This window comes from Cricetulus griseus, chromosome 2 (genome assembly GCF_003668045.3).
Source record: "Cricetulus griseus strain 17A/GY chromosome 2, alternate assembly CriGri-PICRH-1.0, whole genome shotgun sequence".
NCBI lineage: Eukaryota > Metazoa > Chordata > Mammalia > Rodentia > Cricetidae > Cricetulus > Cricetulus griseus.
In genome coordinates this window covers 12,199,765-12,216,116 of record NC_048595.1, presented here as the reverse complement: position 1 = coordinate 12,216,116, position 16,352 = coordinate 12,199,765, and the positions used below count along the sequence as shown (strand labels likewise).

Below are 16,352 nucleotides of genomic sequence, written 5' to 3'. Positions count from 1 at the left end.
TGGAAGCTTCTCTTAGGGTCCTGACCCCAAGTTTTATCTCCTTTTCTGAGGGCTCCAGCCCCTTTTCTGAGGCACTCCCGGCTCAGATTCTGTCTAGAACTTTCCACCAGCAGCCGTTTCTCAGGACCCCGGCCCCGCCCCCAGGGTCCCTGGCTGCAGGATGCTTAGGCCTGCTCATACCTGGACCTGCAGCTGGCGCTTGTGCAGGGCGGAGTGGATTAATGTGAGCGTGGAGGAGTCAGAACAGGCCGGGGACAGGCCTCGGCGCGGAGAACGACCTCGACCAGGGGAGGAGTGCCGGGGTGGGGTCGGGGTCCGCGGGCCAGAAAGCCCCCGTAGGCTGCCATCAGAGGTGTCCGCGGTGTGCCCTGAGCTGCTCAGCTGGACACCACTCTCTGTGTCCGACAGGGCAGCCTTGAGGGGAGGGAGAACAGGAGAGTCGAGGTTAGCTGCTCACAGGCATAGTGAGGCAACGAGCCACTTCACACATGCCCCTTCTCCCAAGAAGCCTTCCTGAGTGCATCACTGTCAGAGTACAGCCCTCCAGGCAAGGCCACCACTCACTGTCCTTTAGTGTCCTCACAGTTCTCACAGGGGCTCCATGGGGCAAGGCTGGGTGGGCCAGCAGGGGTCAACAGCAGCCAGGGTGAATAGGCCCCGCCCACTCCCAGCTCATCCCAATGCTCCCACCGGTGTGGCAGGGAGCTCAGAATTGTCTGGCCAATCCTGTATGGGCTGTAACCATACCTGTGCTAGGTCCCTCAGCGTCTGCTGCAGGGCCTCTCCGTCCTCAGTGTCCACGGCTGCCTGCTCCTGGAGCCGCAGAGACTCCTAGTGACAAGAGAGGTTGGTCACTGTTCTGCCGAAGTATGGAATCACATCTTCCTGCCCCTCTGGTCATGCTCACAGGTCAGCTGCCCTCACTGAACAGAAAAGTGCAGTGCCCTGTCCCAGTCACATGACCTAGTGAAGAACAGCCCAAACCCTGTCCCACAAAAGAGGTGTGGAGCCCAGGCAAGTGCATGGGGGAGGGGCAGTGGCATTCCCCTGGGAGCCCAAGAGGGGGGTCCAAGTCCTCTTGGATAGGAGACCCCCAGGCTTTAGTTTCCTCCTCTGTGTAATGGCTTGCTGCAGGGAGGGGGAAGGGCACAGAGGAGGTGAGTGTCACCACGCTAACCCTGGCATGCACTGTGAGGGCAGCACCTAGTCTCGATGGGACATTCAACATGGTCCAAGCAGCCTGTCCCTCAGCCAGCAGCCAAGGATCTGGCTGCTGCCACACCACGCTGCCACATCTCACCAGGGCCTCCAACTTTTCAGAGAGGGTCCTGTTGACCTGATCCTTCTCTGTGTTCTGGTTCTGAAGGTGCTCCACGGACAGGGTCAGCTCTGTCACTCTGGAGGGAGGAGCAAAAGAGGTGAACAGGGCACCTGCCTCAGCTTCTCAAGTTCATCAGCATATGTCCTGTTTCCCAAAACTGAACAAGGACCCTAAGGACCCTAGGACCCAGCTCCCCAGGTATGGGGCCTGCGGTGAGTCACTTCTCACCTGGGGCCTCTGAATTCTCAGCTGTAAAATGGGAATGAGGTGACAGGTATTGTATCTCATGAGAGAGCAGTGGGGGCTCACTCAGGAGGCAGGAGTCACAGTCATACATGTCAACAGAGGTTGAACTGCCTGCAGTGTGTCTAGACCTCAGTCCTCTAAACTTCAAACACAGTGCCTAGGAAGCCCCGCCAGGTTCTCCAGAGGAAGGGCCCAGCCCTGGTGAATACACTCCCCTCTGAGTCTCCAGTTGACCCCTCTGCAGGGGAGTTAGCCACAAATGGGCCTGCTGCCACCCACCTGGCACTAAGGTTGGCCTTGTCCAGGTCACTCTGCACCTGCAGCTGGGCCAGGTCCTTCTCCCAGAGCAGCTTGGCCCGTAGCTGCTCCTCTAGTTGGGCCTGCAGCAGTGTTTGCTTCTCCAGAGCTGCCTCAGCCCGGCTCTCAGCCCGCTGCAGGCTGGCACTCAGTCCCAGGCCCACCTCTTGGACAGCCCGGGAGGTCCGGACTAGCTCCCCTCCCAGTTGCAGTAGATCCCTGAGAGAACAGAATAGGGGGTATGGGGGTGGCCCCCAAGTACAAATCAAAACTACACGGTGACACTATCTGTCACTATCAGATTACAAAAGCAAAGTCACATTATGACCAACATGAGTAAGGCTATGAGAAAACTGGCCGTCCCCTATACAGCTGATGGAGGGAAGTAGGCTGAGCCACATGGGAAGGCAATAAGGAAAAGCCCTGAAGGTATGAACACCTGGGCCCTTTGCATCTAAGAATGCATCTTACAGAGAGGCTCAGCACAAGGCAATGACAGATGACTCAAGGTAGCACAGCACGCATGGAAATCCTAAAGACACTGAAATATCCATTAAAAGGGAGACTGCGATAAAGGATGGGAGGTCCAGGCAGTGGAGCTACATCCAAGAAAAAGCCAGGAGGGAAGCTACTCCTGATGTGTACATACATCTCCCAGGAAAATGATCACATGAGGAAGGGATCTTCAAGAACAGCCAGGTGGTGGTAGGGCGTGCCTTTAGTCCCAGCACTCGGGAGGCAGAGGCAGGTGGATCTCTGTGAGTTCCAGGCCAGCCTGGTGTACAGAGGGAGTTCCATGACAGCCAGGGCTGTTACACAGAGAAACCCTGTCTCAAACAACAAAAAATAAAAACAAAGACAAACAGCAAAGTTGAGCTGGATGGAAGCATATGCTTGCCGACACAAGTTCTCAGGAGGTCAAAGCAGGAGGAGACCATTCCAGGGTGACAGGTGTTGGGGAGTGAAATGGCTTAGGGTCAAGGTGCCTGCTGCCAAGCCCAATGACCTGGGACCTGGGTTTGATATTGGGGATCTACATGGTGGAAGGAGAGAGTGCCAATAGTTGCTCTTGACCCCACATATGTACACACACACATACACACACACACACACAAAAAAAAAAAAAAAAAAAACTGGAGGAGAAGCAAAGATGAAATTATACACAGAGTATACATCCCAGAAGACTCTGCCTCCTGAGTGCTGGGCTAAAGGCATGAACCACCACCGCAACTGCTGACCCCCACCCCCAAATAGTGGCATATACCTTTCATTCCAGATTTTGGGAGGCAGAGGCAAGATTATCTGTGAATTTGAGACCAGCCTTGGTCTACATATCAAGCTCAAGGCCACCTGGGGCTATATAATGAGATGCTTTCTCAAAAACTAAAACAAACAAAACAAAATGTTTCCATGCTAATTAAAAGCAAAATCCACTTTAAAGCCCCACTGTGGGCTCACTCATTTTCTTGCATGAACAGCAGAGAGTGGGGGAGTGTCTCACAGGATTCTAGCTAACACACAGTAGGTCAAGCATAGTATCAAATGCTTCTGATGCAGTTTTATCCTGGCATTGAGCCAGAAACAACACCACAGGCTACAAGGGGCCTCCTGTGGGGGAACACTGCACTGTTGGGGTCCAAGTCTTGCAAGGAAACAGCGATCTGCAGCTCTAGCCACAGATCTGTGCATGTTCATGCAAACACCAGTTGCACTGTGAAATGCTGTCTCAAAAAAAAAAAATCACATTTTGTGAGTATCTATGGCTCCTGGTTCAAACTAACTATAAAGACAGAAAGGGAAACTCAAATTCAAGTCCAAATGGATCAAAGACCTCAACATAAAATCAACCACACTGAACCTCATAGAAGAGAAAGTGGGAAGTAGCCCTGAATGCAGGGAGACCACTTCCTAAATAGAACACCAGAAACATAGACACTGAGAGCAACAATTAACAAATGGGACCTCTTGAAACTGAGAAGCCTCTATAAAGCAAAGGATATGGTCAAGTCAAAAGACAAAACAGCTCTTTACAGAATGGGAAAAGATTTTCACCAACCCCACATTTGACAGAGGGCTGATCTCCAAAACATACAAAGAACTCAAGAAATTAGACATCAAAAGACCAAATAATCCAATAAAAATTGGGTACAGATCTAAAAAGAGAACTCTCAACAGAGAAATCTCAAATGGCAGAAAGACACTTAAGAAAATGTTCAACATCCATTGATGAATTCAAATGGAATTGGAGCTAGGTTAATAACTGGTCATTTATTAGGGGATACACTCACACCAGGGAACCAGTGACCAGGTTGGCACTCCGAGCAGGTCAGACCCAGAATGCTTCCCAGTGCCGGCTCAGCCTAGAGAGAAGCTCTTATATACCCTGATATGTACCTGTGACCATGCCCGTTTGGTACCTATAATCAGGGTCTCTCCCTACAAACATCCTTAGTCATGAGAGAAATGCAAATCAAAACAACTCTGAGATAGCATCTTACACTTGTCAGAATGGCCAAAATCAAAAACACTGATGACAGCTTATGCTAGAGAGGATGCCGAATAAGAGGAACACTCCTCCATTGCGGGTGGGAGTACAAACTTGTACAATCACTTTGGAAATCAGTATGGCAGTTAATCACAAAACTGGAAATCAATCTACCTCAAGATCCAGCACTTTGGGTCACATACCCAAAGGAAGCACACTCACACCACAAGGACATTTGCTCACTATGTTCATAGTAGCATTATTTGTAATAGCCAGAACCTGGAATCAACCGAAGAATGGATAAGGAAAATGTGGTACATTTACACAATGGAGTACTACTCAGTAGTAAAAAACAATGACATCATGAAATCTGTAAGCAAATGGAACTGGAAAAAGCCATCCTAAATGAGGTAACCCAGACCCAGAAAGATAAATATAATATGTACTCACTCATAAGTGGTTATTAGACATAAAGCAAAGGACACCAGACTACAGGCTACAACCCTAGAGAACCTAGGTAACAAAGAGGACCCTGAGAGAGACATAATGGACTATGTAGGAAGGGAAAAAAGACAAGCTCTCCTGAGTAAATTGGGAGTGTGGGGTGCAGGGGAGAGTGGAAGGGGGGGAGAGGGGGAAAGGAAAGAGGAGTAGAGGAAAATATGTATATCTCAATAAAAAAAATGGCATAAAAAAGGCAGAAAGAGAGGCAGGCTTCAAATCCAAACTCAGCTATGTTGCAGAATATTTGTTTACACTGTGTGAAGACGTGTCACTATGATCAGTTTAATAAAGAGCTGAATGGCCAATAGATAGGCAGTACTGTGAAAATGTGTTGCTCTCATTGTCAATAAAAAAATGATTGGCAGGTATCCAGGCAGAAAGTACAGGCAGGACAACCAAACTAAGGACTGGGAAGAAGAAGGGTGGAGTGAGAACTCATGAGCAGACATGAGAGAAGCAAGATGGGCATGCTATATTGAGAAAAGGTACCAAGACACGTGGCAAAACACAGATAAGGAACATGGGCTATTTGAAAAATGTTAGAGTTAGCTAGTAACAAGCCTGAACTATTGGCAGAGCATTTACTATTAATATTAAGTTTCTGGGTAATTACTGGGGAGTGGTCACAACATAGGAAAACTCTGCCTACAAAGGAGAGAAAGGCAGGACTTCTGGGCAGAGAGAGGAACTCTAGATGAATCTAAGCATGAAAGAGACTCAGCTAGACATTGAAGAAGTCGGACATTCGGTTCAGAGGAGAGGTAACAGAGCCACATCACAGAACGCAGATTAATAGAAACAGGTTAAAACTTGGGGTTGGAGAGATGGCTCAGTGGGTAAGAGCACTGGCTGCTCTTCAGAGGTGCTGAGTTCAATTCACAGCAGCCACATGGTGGCTCACAGCCATCTGTAATGGGATCTGATTCCCTCTTCTGGTGTGCTTGAAGATAAGACAGGTCAGTCATATGCATAAAATAAATACAATTAGCTAATGAGACAGGCCTGAGCGAAAGGCCAAGCTTTCATAACTAATAAGAAGTCTCAGAGATGTTATGTATGAGCTGGTGGCTCAAAGGGAAATCTGGCTACATTTGGCACCCAATGTGGGGCTTAACCACATGGATGGAAAAGTCACTCCAGCTGGCACCACCACAAGTGCCACCTGGGTCTCTTATAAGCACTCAAAACAGTTGGCTGATGCTTGCTGGGATTCTGGAAAGTGGGTACAACAACTTTCCAGCTCCTGTCGCTGCCTGCAGACCCAGCTGCCAGTTCCATGTGCTAAGCAGAGCCATGCTGTTTAAGGTTTGGCTCATGCAGTCAGAGAAGCTGCAGACACACAAAAAGTCAGATCCAGCCAAGTGGTAGTAGTGCACTTGGGAGGCAGAGGCAGGCAGATCTCTGTGAGTTCGAGGCCTGCCTGGTCTTCAGAGCTAGCTCCAAGACAGCTAGGGCTGTTACACAGAGAAACCTGTCTTGAGAAACCAATAAAATAAGGTCAGATCTAGACCGCCCCCCAAAAAAAACACCTCTGCACAAGTACAGCATGCTAAAAAAGAAAATGGATATAGACAGTCATAATAAATAAAGGAATAGTTTTAAAATCATAAAAGACTTTTAAAAAAAGAAATATATATATATATGCAATACACAAGGTGCCTGGATCCTGTATGATGCTTTGTTGACTTTGAATTATCTGAATGCTGATGAGCAAAGGGCAAACACTGCTGAGAGATATTGGATTGTGAAAAATAACTACAACATTAAACCAGCCTACATATTTTAAGGATGTCTTAACTTCAGAGTGGAAGTCAGGAACTATGCTGTGTTGAGGGAGAGGTTATGCCTTTGTTTCTGCAGGAAACAAAAAGCTATGAATTCCTTCAAAATTAATAAAGACCAGATTTGAGTGGGGGAACCTCATAAAAATCTTGACTGCAAACGTAAAAGAAACCAAGAAAGACTACAAGAGCCAGGTGTTGGTGGCACACGCCTTTAATCCCAGCACTTGGAGGCAGAGGCAGGCAGATCTCAGTGAGTTTGAGGTCAGCCTGGTCTACAAAGCAAGTTCCAGGACAGCCAGGACTGTTACACAAAGAAGTCCTGTCTTGAAAAAACAAAACAAAGCAAAAAAAAGACTACAAGACAGGTGACGTATATGCTGATTCCTCAAAATGGGAACAGCTCTGAGACTCCATGAGACATGATAAATCTTGTTGGCTGGCTATAGAATCCTCATGATGTATTATTTCATGCCATCCTTTTATATGGCATGGATAGAGGTTTATATTATAATTTGGTTATGCAATCCAAATGAACTTACAAAATTGACAGATACATTTTTAACTTTTCAAACACAATAAAAAAATCATCTTTACTATTTTTTTTTAAAAGTTTGTATATTTTCAGACACGATTGAAGGAAGACAAGTAGCTCAGGTGATCCCGCCTTTCAAAATGCTTCTATTATAGTTTCCTCAAAATTCTGCATCCAGAACAACTTCAAAGCTGCTAGTTGAGATGGTCCAGCCTCACAGATTCCCCCAGCCAGGACTTCAGATAAGCTCTACACTTTCCCATCACACAGAAACTAAACAAAAAATAATACAGCTAGCTCTCTCAGGACTTGATCATTATCCCAATTGTTTCAGGGTCCCCTAAAGATGCCATCTAACCCCAGACAATAGGAAGCAGTTTAGAGAACATAATGTCCACATTCACAAGAGGTGGGGTGGGTGGCTCTTGGTTGTTCTGTGGGTTATAAATGTTTGTCATCATTTAGGGGGTTGGTTGAAAATTGTTACTGGTCATGGTAAGGGAGGAAACCAAACAAGGGAGGTTGGATTCAAAGACCTCTTTCTGAAAAAAAGGCAGGCAGGTATAGGAATGATAGGATAAAAGGGTAAATTATAGAATCTATTTTTAAACTAAAAAACAACTATTAATCTCAAATATTTTATATTGGTATGGATTTTTGTATTGATACAAATTTAAGGTTATTTTTGTTAGAACATACTGTATATATGTTTCTACTATTGTTTAAGATATTTTTGTATATTGATACAAATTTAAGGTAATTTTTATTTTAACATACTGCATATATATTTCTAATTGTTTAAGGTATAGTACCTACATAGCTCATTTAAAAATGTAAAGTTGGGGCTGGAGAGATGGCTCAGAGGTTAAGAGCACTGACTGCTCTTCCAGAGGTCCTGAGTTCAGTTCCCAGCAACCACATGGTGGCTCACAACCATCCGTTATGAGATCTGGTGTCCTCTTCTGGTGTGCAGATATACATGGAAGCAGAATGTTGTATACATAATAGATAAATAAAATCTTTAAAACAAAAGAAAAGAAAAGAAAAGAAAAATACAGGTTAGTAGTTAATCATGTACAACCATCAAACGTGTAACCCTGTTAGACATGCTTCCAAGATAGATGATCTTCAACTTCAAACACTGCAGACATGTACAGAATATGGCATTTAAGATGTTTTAATAACATAAGGCTTTTCATGACAGAGACAGGTCTGCTCCTGGCAGCACCAATCTCCTTCAAAAGGAGAACCTCTATATGGAGTTGGCTTTCTATGTAGCAGAGTTAGCCACTGGGCAAGACACTGCCCTTGAATCAACTGCTGGCAATATGCTGTCCAAATTGGACAAGCAGGACACACACATACACAAAGGTTACTGTCACACTTTGCCAAGACAAGGTAGGACAGTCCTTAAATATTCCTGCTTCACAGAAGTCTCTCAGATTCCTACCTTAGGCCTGTAGGCCAAAAATGGATACCCCAACATTGGGTGACTTCCCAGACAGCCAGATGTCTCTGTCATTTCTATAGTTTAGGAAGTTGTTTGCTCTGCACTTCCTGTTTACTTAGCTAATATTTTATCCTTCTCCAGTCTCTGGTGGGGTTGAAAATTAGATAGTTATATAGTTTTCCTTTTACCAAATTAAAAAAAGAAACTCACAAAAGAGATGTAAAGTGGTTGGGTGGTAGTGGCACACACCTTCCTTCAATCCCAGCACTCGGGAGGCAGAGGCAGAGGGATCTCAGTGAGTCTGAGGCCAGAATGATCTACAAATCAAGTTCCAGGACAGGCAGGACTGTTACACAGAGAAACCCTGTCTCAAAAAACCAAAAAAAAAAAAAAAAAAAAAAGAGAGAGCTGTAAAATGTATAAGGTTGAGAGACATAAAAGCTTAAGTTGTTTATCTAAAAAAAAATGTTTTAAGGTTTAAAAAGAGATTTCTAGGTTTGTAATACAAGTTATGATAAAAAGTGATTTAGGTATAAAACTTTGGACTCATCAAGATAGAATAGGTAATAGAGTATTTTCTCTGAATTCAGCAAATGTAAATGAATTGGATATTGTGAATGTAATGCTTATCTTATGATTATTCTTATTTTATACAGTTTTACTGTATTAGAGTTAAACCCTTTCCTTTTTATTTAGAGATAAGGGGGAAATGCTGTGGAATATTTGTTTACACTGTGTGAAGATGTGTCACTGTTCAATAAAGAACTGAATGGCCATCAGCTAGGCAGGAGAGGACAGGGGGACTTCTGAGCAGAAAGAGTAACTCAGGATGAATCTAGGAGTGAGAGAGACACTAGTCAGACGCTAAAGAAGGTGGACAAACAGTATAGAGGAGAGGTAATGGAGTCACACGGCAAAATGTAGAGTAATGGAAACAGGTTAATTTATGTTGTAAGAGCTAGTGGGACAAGCCTAAGCTAAAGACTAAGCTTTCATAATTAATAATAAGTCTCTGTGTCATTGTTTGTGAGCTGGTGGCCCAAAGGAAAGTCTGCCTACACAGCTACTCTTTGCTGTGTGATCTGAGAAGGTCATTCAACCTCTTTGATCTTTGGTATGAAATGGCAAATAGGACAATTCCTGCCTCAAAGAAGCACTGAATATTAGATTAAATATCAAAGGAAGCACATAGTACACTGGGCCCCGAATAGCTGACTGCCTCTCTTCCTGCAAGCTGCCTCCACACCCCAGAGGCAGCCCATGGAAGGATGTAGCCCATGGTGCCCAGCAGCCAGGCCTCACCTCTCTGTGCCCATCTTCACCTCGCTGACCAGCCGTCGGAGCCCCATGACCTGCCTCCAAAGGAGGAGCAGGCGGCTGTGCTCTCTGCTGAAGTAGGCGTTGAAGGACTATGGAAACAGACACATTTGACGCTGGGGACACTGCTGCATTCCTGCCCGTGCCCCAGCAGCATGGCCTAAGGAAGGACCTAAGGGACCTGGATTGGCCTCCCAGCTAGCAGGGTGTGACCGTGACTATGGGCTGGTCACTTAACTTTCTACATGGCACAATGACAGCACCGCGCGCCATAGGAAATAGAAGAAACTGTGAACCTGGCCCAGGGCTTGTATAACCAAGGCCAATTCTCCCTTGACCCTGACCTCTGGCATTGTGGTCACATGGACAGGGTCCCCATCCCTCTCCAGACTTGATCCAACCAACCCTCTGCAAGGTCCCCCACTGTCACGCTATCCCACTGGCTCCCCACTTACCTCTTCCTCTCGCCTCCATGCTGCCTCCTTCTGGTCCAGCTCCTTGCAGCTGCGGGTCCAGTCATTGGTCACCTTGCGAATGTCCTCGCTCAGAGTCTGGTTGGCCAAGTTTGCCTGGTCCAGCTGCTCTCTCAGCATGGCATTCACCTGGGCCAGGCTGGCACTTCTGTGGGAGGCAGAGCGGGGGAGCAGTGGGCACTTGCTCACTTGTCCAGGGGGCTGCCCACTGCCCGTAATACACCCTCACCTCTGCTGCTCCTCTTCCAGGCGCAGAAGGGCGCTATCCAGGTCCTGGCTGTGCTCTGTGTCCTAGGTGAGGAACAGAGGAGTCAGGACAGGCAGGAGGAGGGAGACCTGTGTCTGCCCACCCTGGCACCCACCCTCAGGCGCTGCTGCTCCAGCTCCGTGGACTTCTCCAGCAGCTGCTTCTCCAGCTCAGAGCATTGTTTCTTGCACTGCAGAATCTGCCAATGTGCGGGAAGTGGTGTAAGCCCAGGAGTGAGGGCTGAGAGAAGCACAGTGAGGGCAGGGATGGGTGTGGGCAGCCCTGACCTTAGCCTGCAGCCGCTGCACTAGCTGGGCTTGCCGCTGCTGGCCCTCCTGGTAGGCCTGCAGCTTGCGTCGGTAGGAGGCCTGCTCCTCCTGCAGCTGCCTCCGCAGCTCCACGCTCTGGCGCACCAGCCCCTTGGGCTCCTGTGCCTCCAACTCCCCAGTCTCCAGCCGCACAGCCTGCTCCAGCTGCAGGGAAGGGCCCTGGGTCAGAGTCCTGTGCTTCAAGCAGGCCCAGGCCTGCTTCAGAAAACACCAGCCTGGGCTCAGACCCACAATGCCTTGCAAGCTGATAGCACACCAAGGAGCAGTCACAGGCAGGTAGGCCCAGGATGCAGTACACATGTGTACGATACATGAGCGAACATACAGATGGAGCAGGCATGGACACATACAGATTGGGCAATGCATAGTCACACAGAGCATAGCACACAGACAGGACATGTGGGACATGGTTAGATACACAGGGCAGAAATGGGCAACACAGATGGGACACGCTTGGACATACAGGACAGGTGCAGGCACACAGTGCCTGGGAATATGTGTGAGGTAGGAATGGGCAGGCAGATGGGACATACTTGGATATGCATGACAGGCACAGGCGCACAATGCAAATGTGGGCACGTATTTGGGGTGGCACACATACAGGCAAGCATAGGCACACAGAAGAGACAGACAAGTACATATGTGCAGGTACACCTGTCACCACGTCTGCAAACGGTTGCCCTGGAGGCACTGAGAAAGTAACCCATCCGTGCATCCTCTGCCACTCCTTCAGAACAGAGTCCACCCACCCTGTCTACGCCTAAGTCTGCTGCCATGTCTCCCCAGCCCTCTTCCTTCCCCAAGGCAAGCTCAGAAGGCCTGGATTTTTGTTCCCCATTGGATTTGAATACCCAGGATATTGTCTGTGGGGTGGCTTGGCTCATACCCAGGAATATTTGAGACCAGTGAACTAACAATGTAAGTGCATAGTGAATCTACTCGGGGCAGAGGTGGCAATATGCATAAGACCCGAGCTTACAGAGCACACATAATGCGCAAAGGCAGTCTCAAAGGTCCCAGAGTGACGCATGAGCCCCCTAAACACACGGCCCTAAGAGCTGTATGTACCCCATCTAGCACCTCTTACCTCACCTCTCTCTCAGCTCACAGGACCCTCCCCTATCCAGTTCCCTTCACTCCTGGTATTATGCAATGTCCCAACCTTAGGCCCCATGGGAACACAGAGGAGGCATGCCCACTAGCCCTCTCAACCTGTAGGGAGCCGTCCCTGCATTCTCCATTACAATGATGGTGCCTGCAGGCACTAAATGTAAATTATTGCACAGGCGCTGGGTAATTTTCCATTTCCTTGATCTCTGCCTATTCCGTGGCTCATATGGCCTGAGGAGCTGAAGCCAATCATAGGGTGACACGTCCCAGGCGGGGCTGCCAGCCTTTATTAGGGGACGGGATTCTTGGTTCGGGGTCTCCGCTCTGGTAAGCTTATGCTCTCCTCTCAAGACGCATTAAAGCTTTCCTGCAGAAGGATCTGAGTGTCCTGTGTGGTTCTTGCTGGCGAGACTATTGCGCGGGACATCTGGTGCCGAAACCCGGGAACTTGTTAACATCGCCGTCACTGCGGAGACCCCTCTAACGGGGCGGATTCAGAACTGCAGGGTGGTAAATTCGGAGAGGTGTGTCTTTTCTGGACTTTGGCTTGGGAATGTTGCTATTTTGGGAGGTTAGTGTAGAGGCTTCTGTGCTTTTACTAGGAGCCATTTTGACCTTTCTCACTGTTGTAGCAATCTTAAAGAAGTCCAGAATTACATGTCAGAAACCGAATGTAGTGAGAGATGGGGCACGCCCAACAATAAAATATAAGGAAAAAGGACCTCCCGGGATGTCTAGTGACAAGGGAATATGTATAAGAAGAGAAACAGCAACAAATAAGGAAAAAGGACCTCCCGGGATGTCTAATGACAAGGGAGTGAGTAATTTGTTAGATGATTCTGTAAATAAGTTTAAAGCTTTAAATCTTGATAGCTCTGATGACTCTAAAAGCTCAAGAGATAAAGTTTTAGAGGAAACAGCTCAGCTAGGTAAAAAAGAAACAAAAAAGGGGGGAGAGAAAATAGGGAATAACCGGTCACACCCCGGTAAATTCAAGAGACCTGTTAATCCAGCGGGTGTACTTCCATCAACACCCCCATTATTTGGTACCAACTCCTTTTTACCATTAGAGGAGCGGAGAAAATTACAGATGGCTTTCCCAGTCTTTGATAGGGGAAAAGGCCGTACATGTTATTCAACACTTCTTGGAGGCCTGGAATGCCTGGGGAAAGCCTCATAAACATTGACGCTGGGGGCCATACTGCGGCCAAGCGTCACACCTCAGAACCTAAAAGGCCAAAGGAAATGGTAAAATGGAAAGATATCTTAACTGGTCTTTGGAGAGGCCCGGATCCTATTCTCATAAGATCCAGGGGAGCTATATGTGTTTTTCCACAGGATGAAGAGAATCCCCTGTGGATCCCAGAAAGACTCACCCGAAGAGCCCCTTCCGACCTTCAAAAGTCGGAACTCCACCCTCTCCCCGGGAGTTGAGAGCCACTATTATTATCCAGATTAACTCCTGTCCTTGATGGAGAGATTGTCATCATAGATCGCTTAAGGGGTGGGGATGGGATTGTTTGGTGCAGCCGTTTGCTGCGGATTGATGTTGCTTCTCTGGCTGGTCTGTAGGCTCAGGGCTCAAACTAAGAGAGACAAGATGGTTATCGCTCAAGCGCTTGTAGCTTTGGAACAAGGGGCTTCCACTGACATTTGGTTAACAATGCTTAAGCAATAGGCCGCCGGCCAGACAGCTCTTGCACACCCGGAGCCTAGGCTCATTGCACAGGGTAGAGTGTCTGGTTTGAGCAGCCCATGAGGGATGTTGAGCAAGGCATCGCACAGAGAGTTGCCCAGTATGCAGGCTTCTCTGGGAGGCATGTTGTCCTGCATAAGGGTTGCCTGCCCTAGTCTCCCTTTCCCAGAAAAACGGCAGAGGACAGGTCGAGAGCGCTTCGGGTCAAGCTAACAGCCTGATGGCGACTCTTGTACACAGTCTTAATGTTTGATTGGGAAGGTACAACCTCTGCCTCTATCCCTCAACATATGGGTGACCTATTTGCTTGTAAAAATATAAAGCCTTATCATTAATTAATATAAAAAGGGGGAGATGTAGGGAGCCATCCCTGCATTCTCCATTACAATGATGGTGCCTGCAGGCACTAAATGTAAATTATTGCACAGGCGCTGGGTAATTTTCCATTTCCTTGATCTCTGCCTATTCCGTGGCTCATATGGCCTGAGGAGCTGAAGCCAATCATAGGGTGACACGTCCCAGGCGGGGCTGCCAGCCTTTATTAGGGGACGGGATTCTTGGTTCGGGGTCTCCGCTCTGGTAAGCTTATGCTCTCCTCTCAAGACGCATTAAAGCTTTCCTGCAGAAGGATCTGAGTGTCCTGTGTGGTTCTTGCTGGCGAGGCCATAGCGCGGGACATCAACCCTGTTCAGGTGCCTGATAGTCCTAGCTACTCTTCCTGGGGTCTCTCAGCTTCTAGCTGTCAGGAAAGGGTTTGAGGGAGGAAGGTCTGCAGATGAGCAGACTTGGTGTCATCAACACACATGATACTAAGGACAACTAATGGATGATCCCCAGCCTACCTGACTGATGCCAACCCACTCGTACCATCCACCACACACACACACACACACACACACACACACACACACACACACACACACACACGTGTGGGCCATAAGTCACAGGGAAGCCAAGAGGAGGGGAGGCTTTTCTTTACCTACACTAACCTGGGGTCCAGGCAAGGTCAGTGGCCCTCCAGGCCTGCACTAGCCGGTGTACCTAGTCGATGCTCTGAAAGCCACTCTCAGAAATGCTCGTGGGTAAGGTGACTGTGCCAATCGGGATGACACCAACAAGGAGAAGTCAGCGCAGCCACGTGGGGGCTGTACTGTGAGGTGAAGAACACAGGCTAAGGCTGCTAAGGGAGGCGGCAATGGGCACTTTCTCTGAGTCTGTGGCAAATGGCTACATAAAGTCCAAGTAAGTAGAGAAGTGGACAGTGTCTATCTGTCACATAACCCTGAGATATGTGTGTATTGTGTATCAGTGAGTGTGCCTCACCGAGTGGGGTGTGGTTGGCCATGTCTTCCCACGGGACCCTCCGTGGCTTGGATGCACTGGGTGCATGCTGACATCTAGTGTCAGGGCCTTTTCATGCTGCAGGGTGAGGTGCATTGGAATGGTCTATGGGGTGGTGCAGGCATTATGTCCATCTGTATGTACCGGGACATGTGCTTGTGTGTCTGTATATTCCAGGGAGGAGTGGGCATGATGTAAACTGGGGACCTGAGGAAGACAGTCTGGGTTCCTTGGGTCACAGGTGATGGTAGTGACTGCACTTATGTGAGTGCCTTTGTGGGCTGACAGATGGCTGACACGGTTACTGTGTGTGTGTGTGTGTGTGTGTGTGTGTGTGTGTGTGTGTGTACACGTCGGTTACCGTATGTGTGTATGTTGGTTACTGTATGTATATTTGTTGGCTACTGTGTGTGTGGATGTCAGTTACTGTCTGTGTGTATGTCGGTTACTGTGTATGTGTATGTCAGTTACTGTGTGTGTGAATGTTGGTTACTGGGTGTGTGTGTATGTCGGTTACTTTATGTGTATGTTGGTTACCATATGTGTGTATGTTGGTTACTGTGTGTGTGGATGTCAGTTATTGTAAATGTGAATGTCGGTTACCATATATGTGTATGTCGGTTACCATATGTGTGTACGTCAGTTACCATGTATGGATGTCAGTTACTGTGTGTGTGGATGTCAGTTACTGTATATGTGCATGTTGGTTACCGTATGTCAGTTACCATATATGTGAATGTCAGTTACCATATATGTGTGAATGTCGGTAACCGTATGAGTGTCAATGTCGGTTACCGTATGCAGAGGTGCTGCAATTGTTCACCAGTGTATTGTTCTGTGCCAGGGCAGGACCGTGTGACATCTGGCTACATGTAGTCTGTGAGTCTGAGTGTAGCCACAGGGTAGATTGTTTCTATGTGTTGTGTTTTATGTGGAGTCTATTTGTGGCCTGCATTGTGTGTGCTTTGAACATCCATGTGATCCCAGTTCTATTGGCGACTGTGGTGTGGAGGGGTTTGGGCCAGTTTCTAGGGACCATGTCCCCATGTCCCCATGTCCCCAATGCTCAGTGCCAGGCTACTGTAGGCCATACCTCACCTCTCTCCATAAACTCTGCCCTTTACAAAACAGCCTTTGATGTGACTTGCAATCCCAATGGGAAGGAGGCTGCCACAGAATGGATGAAAGTAGTTTACTGTCTCCCTTAGCAACTGCTGCTC

General features: G+C 47.8%; 1 protein-coding gene across 7 annotated transcripts in view; it reads right to left on the bottom strand.

The window, feature by feature from the left end:
- The window catches only part of Crocc (ciliary rootlet coiled-coil, rootletin), a 55,255-nt gene that overhangs the window by 25,587 nt on the left and 13,316 nt on the right, over positions 1 to 16,352 (bottom strand). For 4 of the 7 annotated variants that reach the window (XM_035439439.1, XM_035439440.1, XM_027399898.2 and 1 more), the window contains exons 3-11: positions 10,944 to 11,129; positions 10,772 to 10,855; positions 10,639 to 10,700; positions 10,392 to 10,557; positions 9,922 to 10,028; positions 1,847 to 2,083; positions 1,301 to 1,397; positions 748 to 831; positions 181 to 414 (exon numbers count right to left, since the gene is read on the bottom strand). In XM_035439439.1, the coding sequence (XP_035295330.1) occupies positions 181 to 414; positions 748 to 831; positions 1,301 to 1,397; positions 1,847 to 2,083; positions 9,922 to 10,028; positions 10,392 to 10,557; positions 10,639 to 10,700; positions 10,772 to 10,855; positions 10,944 to 11,129 (1,257 nt within the window). The remainder of the gene's footprint in view (positions 1 to 180; positions 415 to 747; positions 832 to 1,300; positions 1,398 to 1,846; positions 2,084 to 9,921; positions 10,029 to 10,391; positions 10,558 to 10,638; positions 10,701 to 10,771; positions 10,856 to 10,943; positions 11,130 to 16,352) is intronic. The other 3 variants (XM_035439442.1, XM_035439441.1, XM_035439443.1) reach the window with 3 other exon arrangements.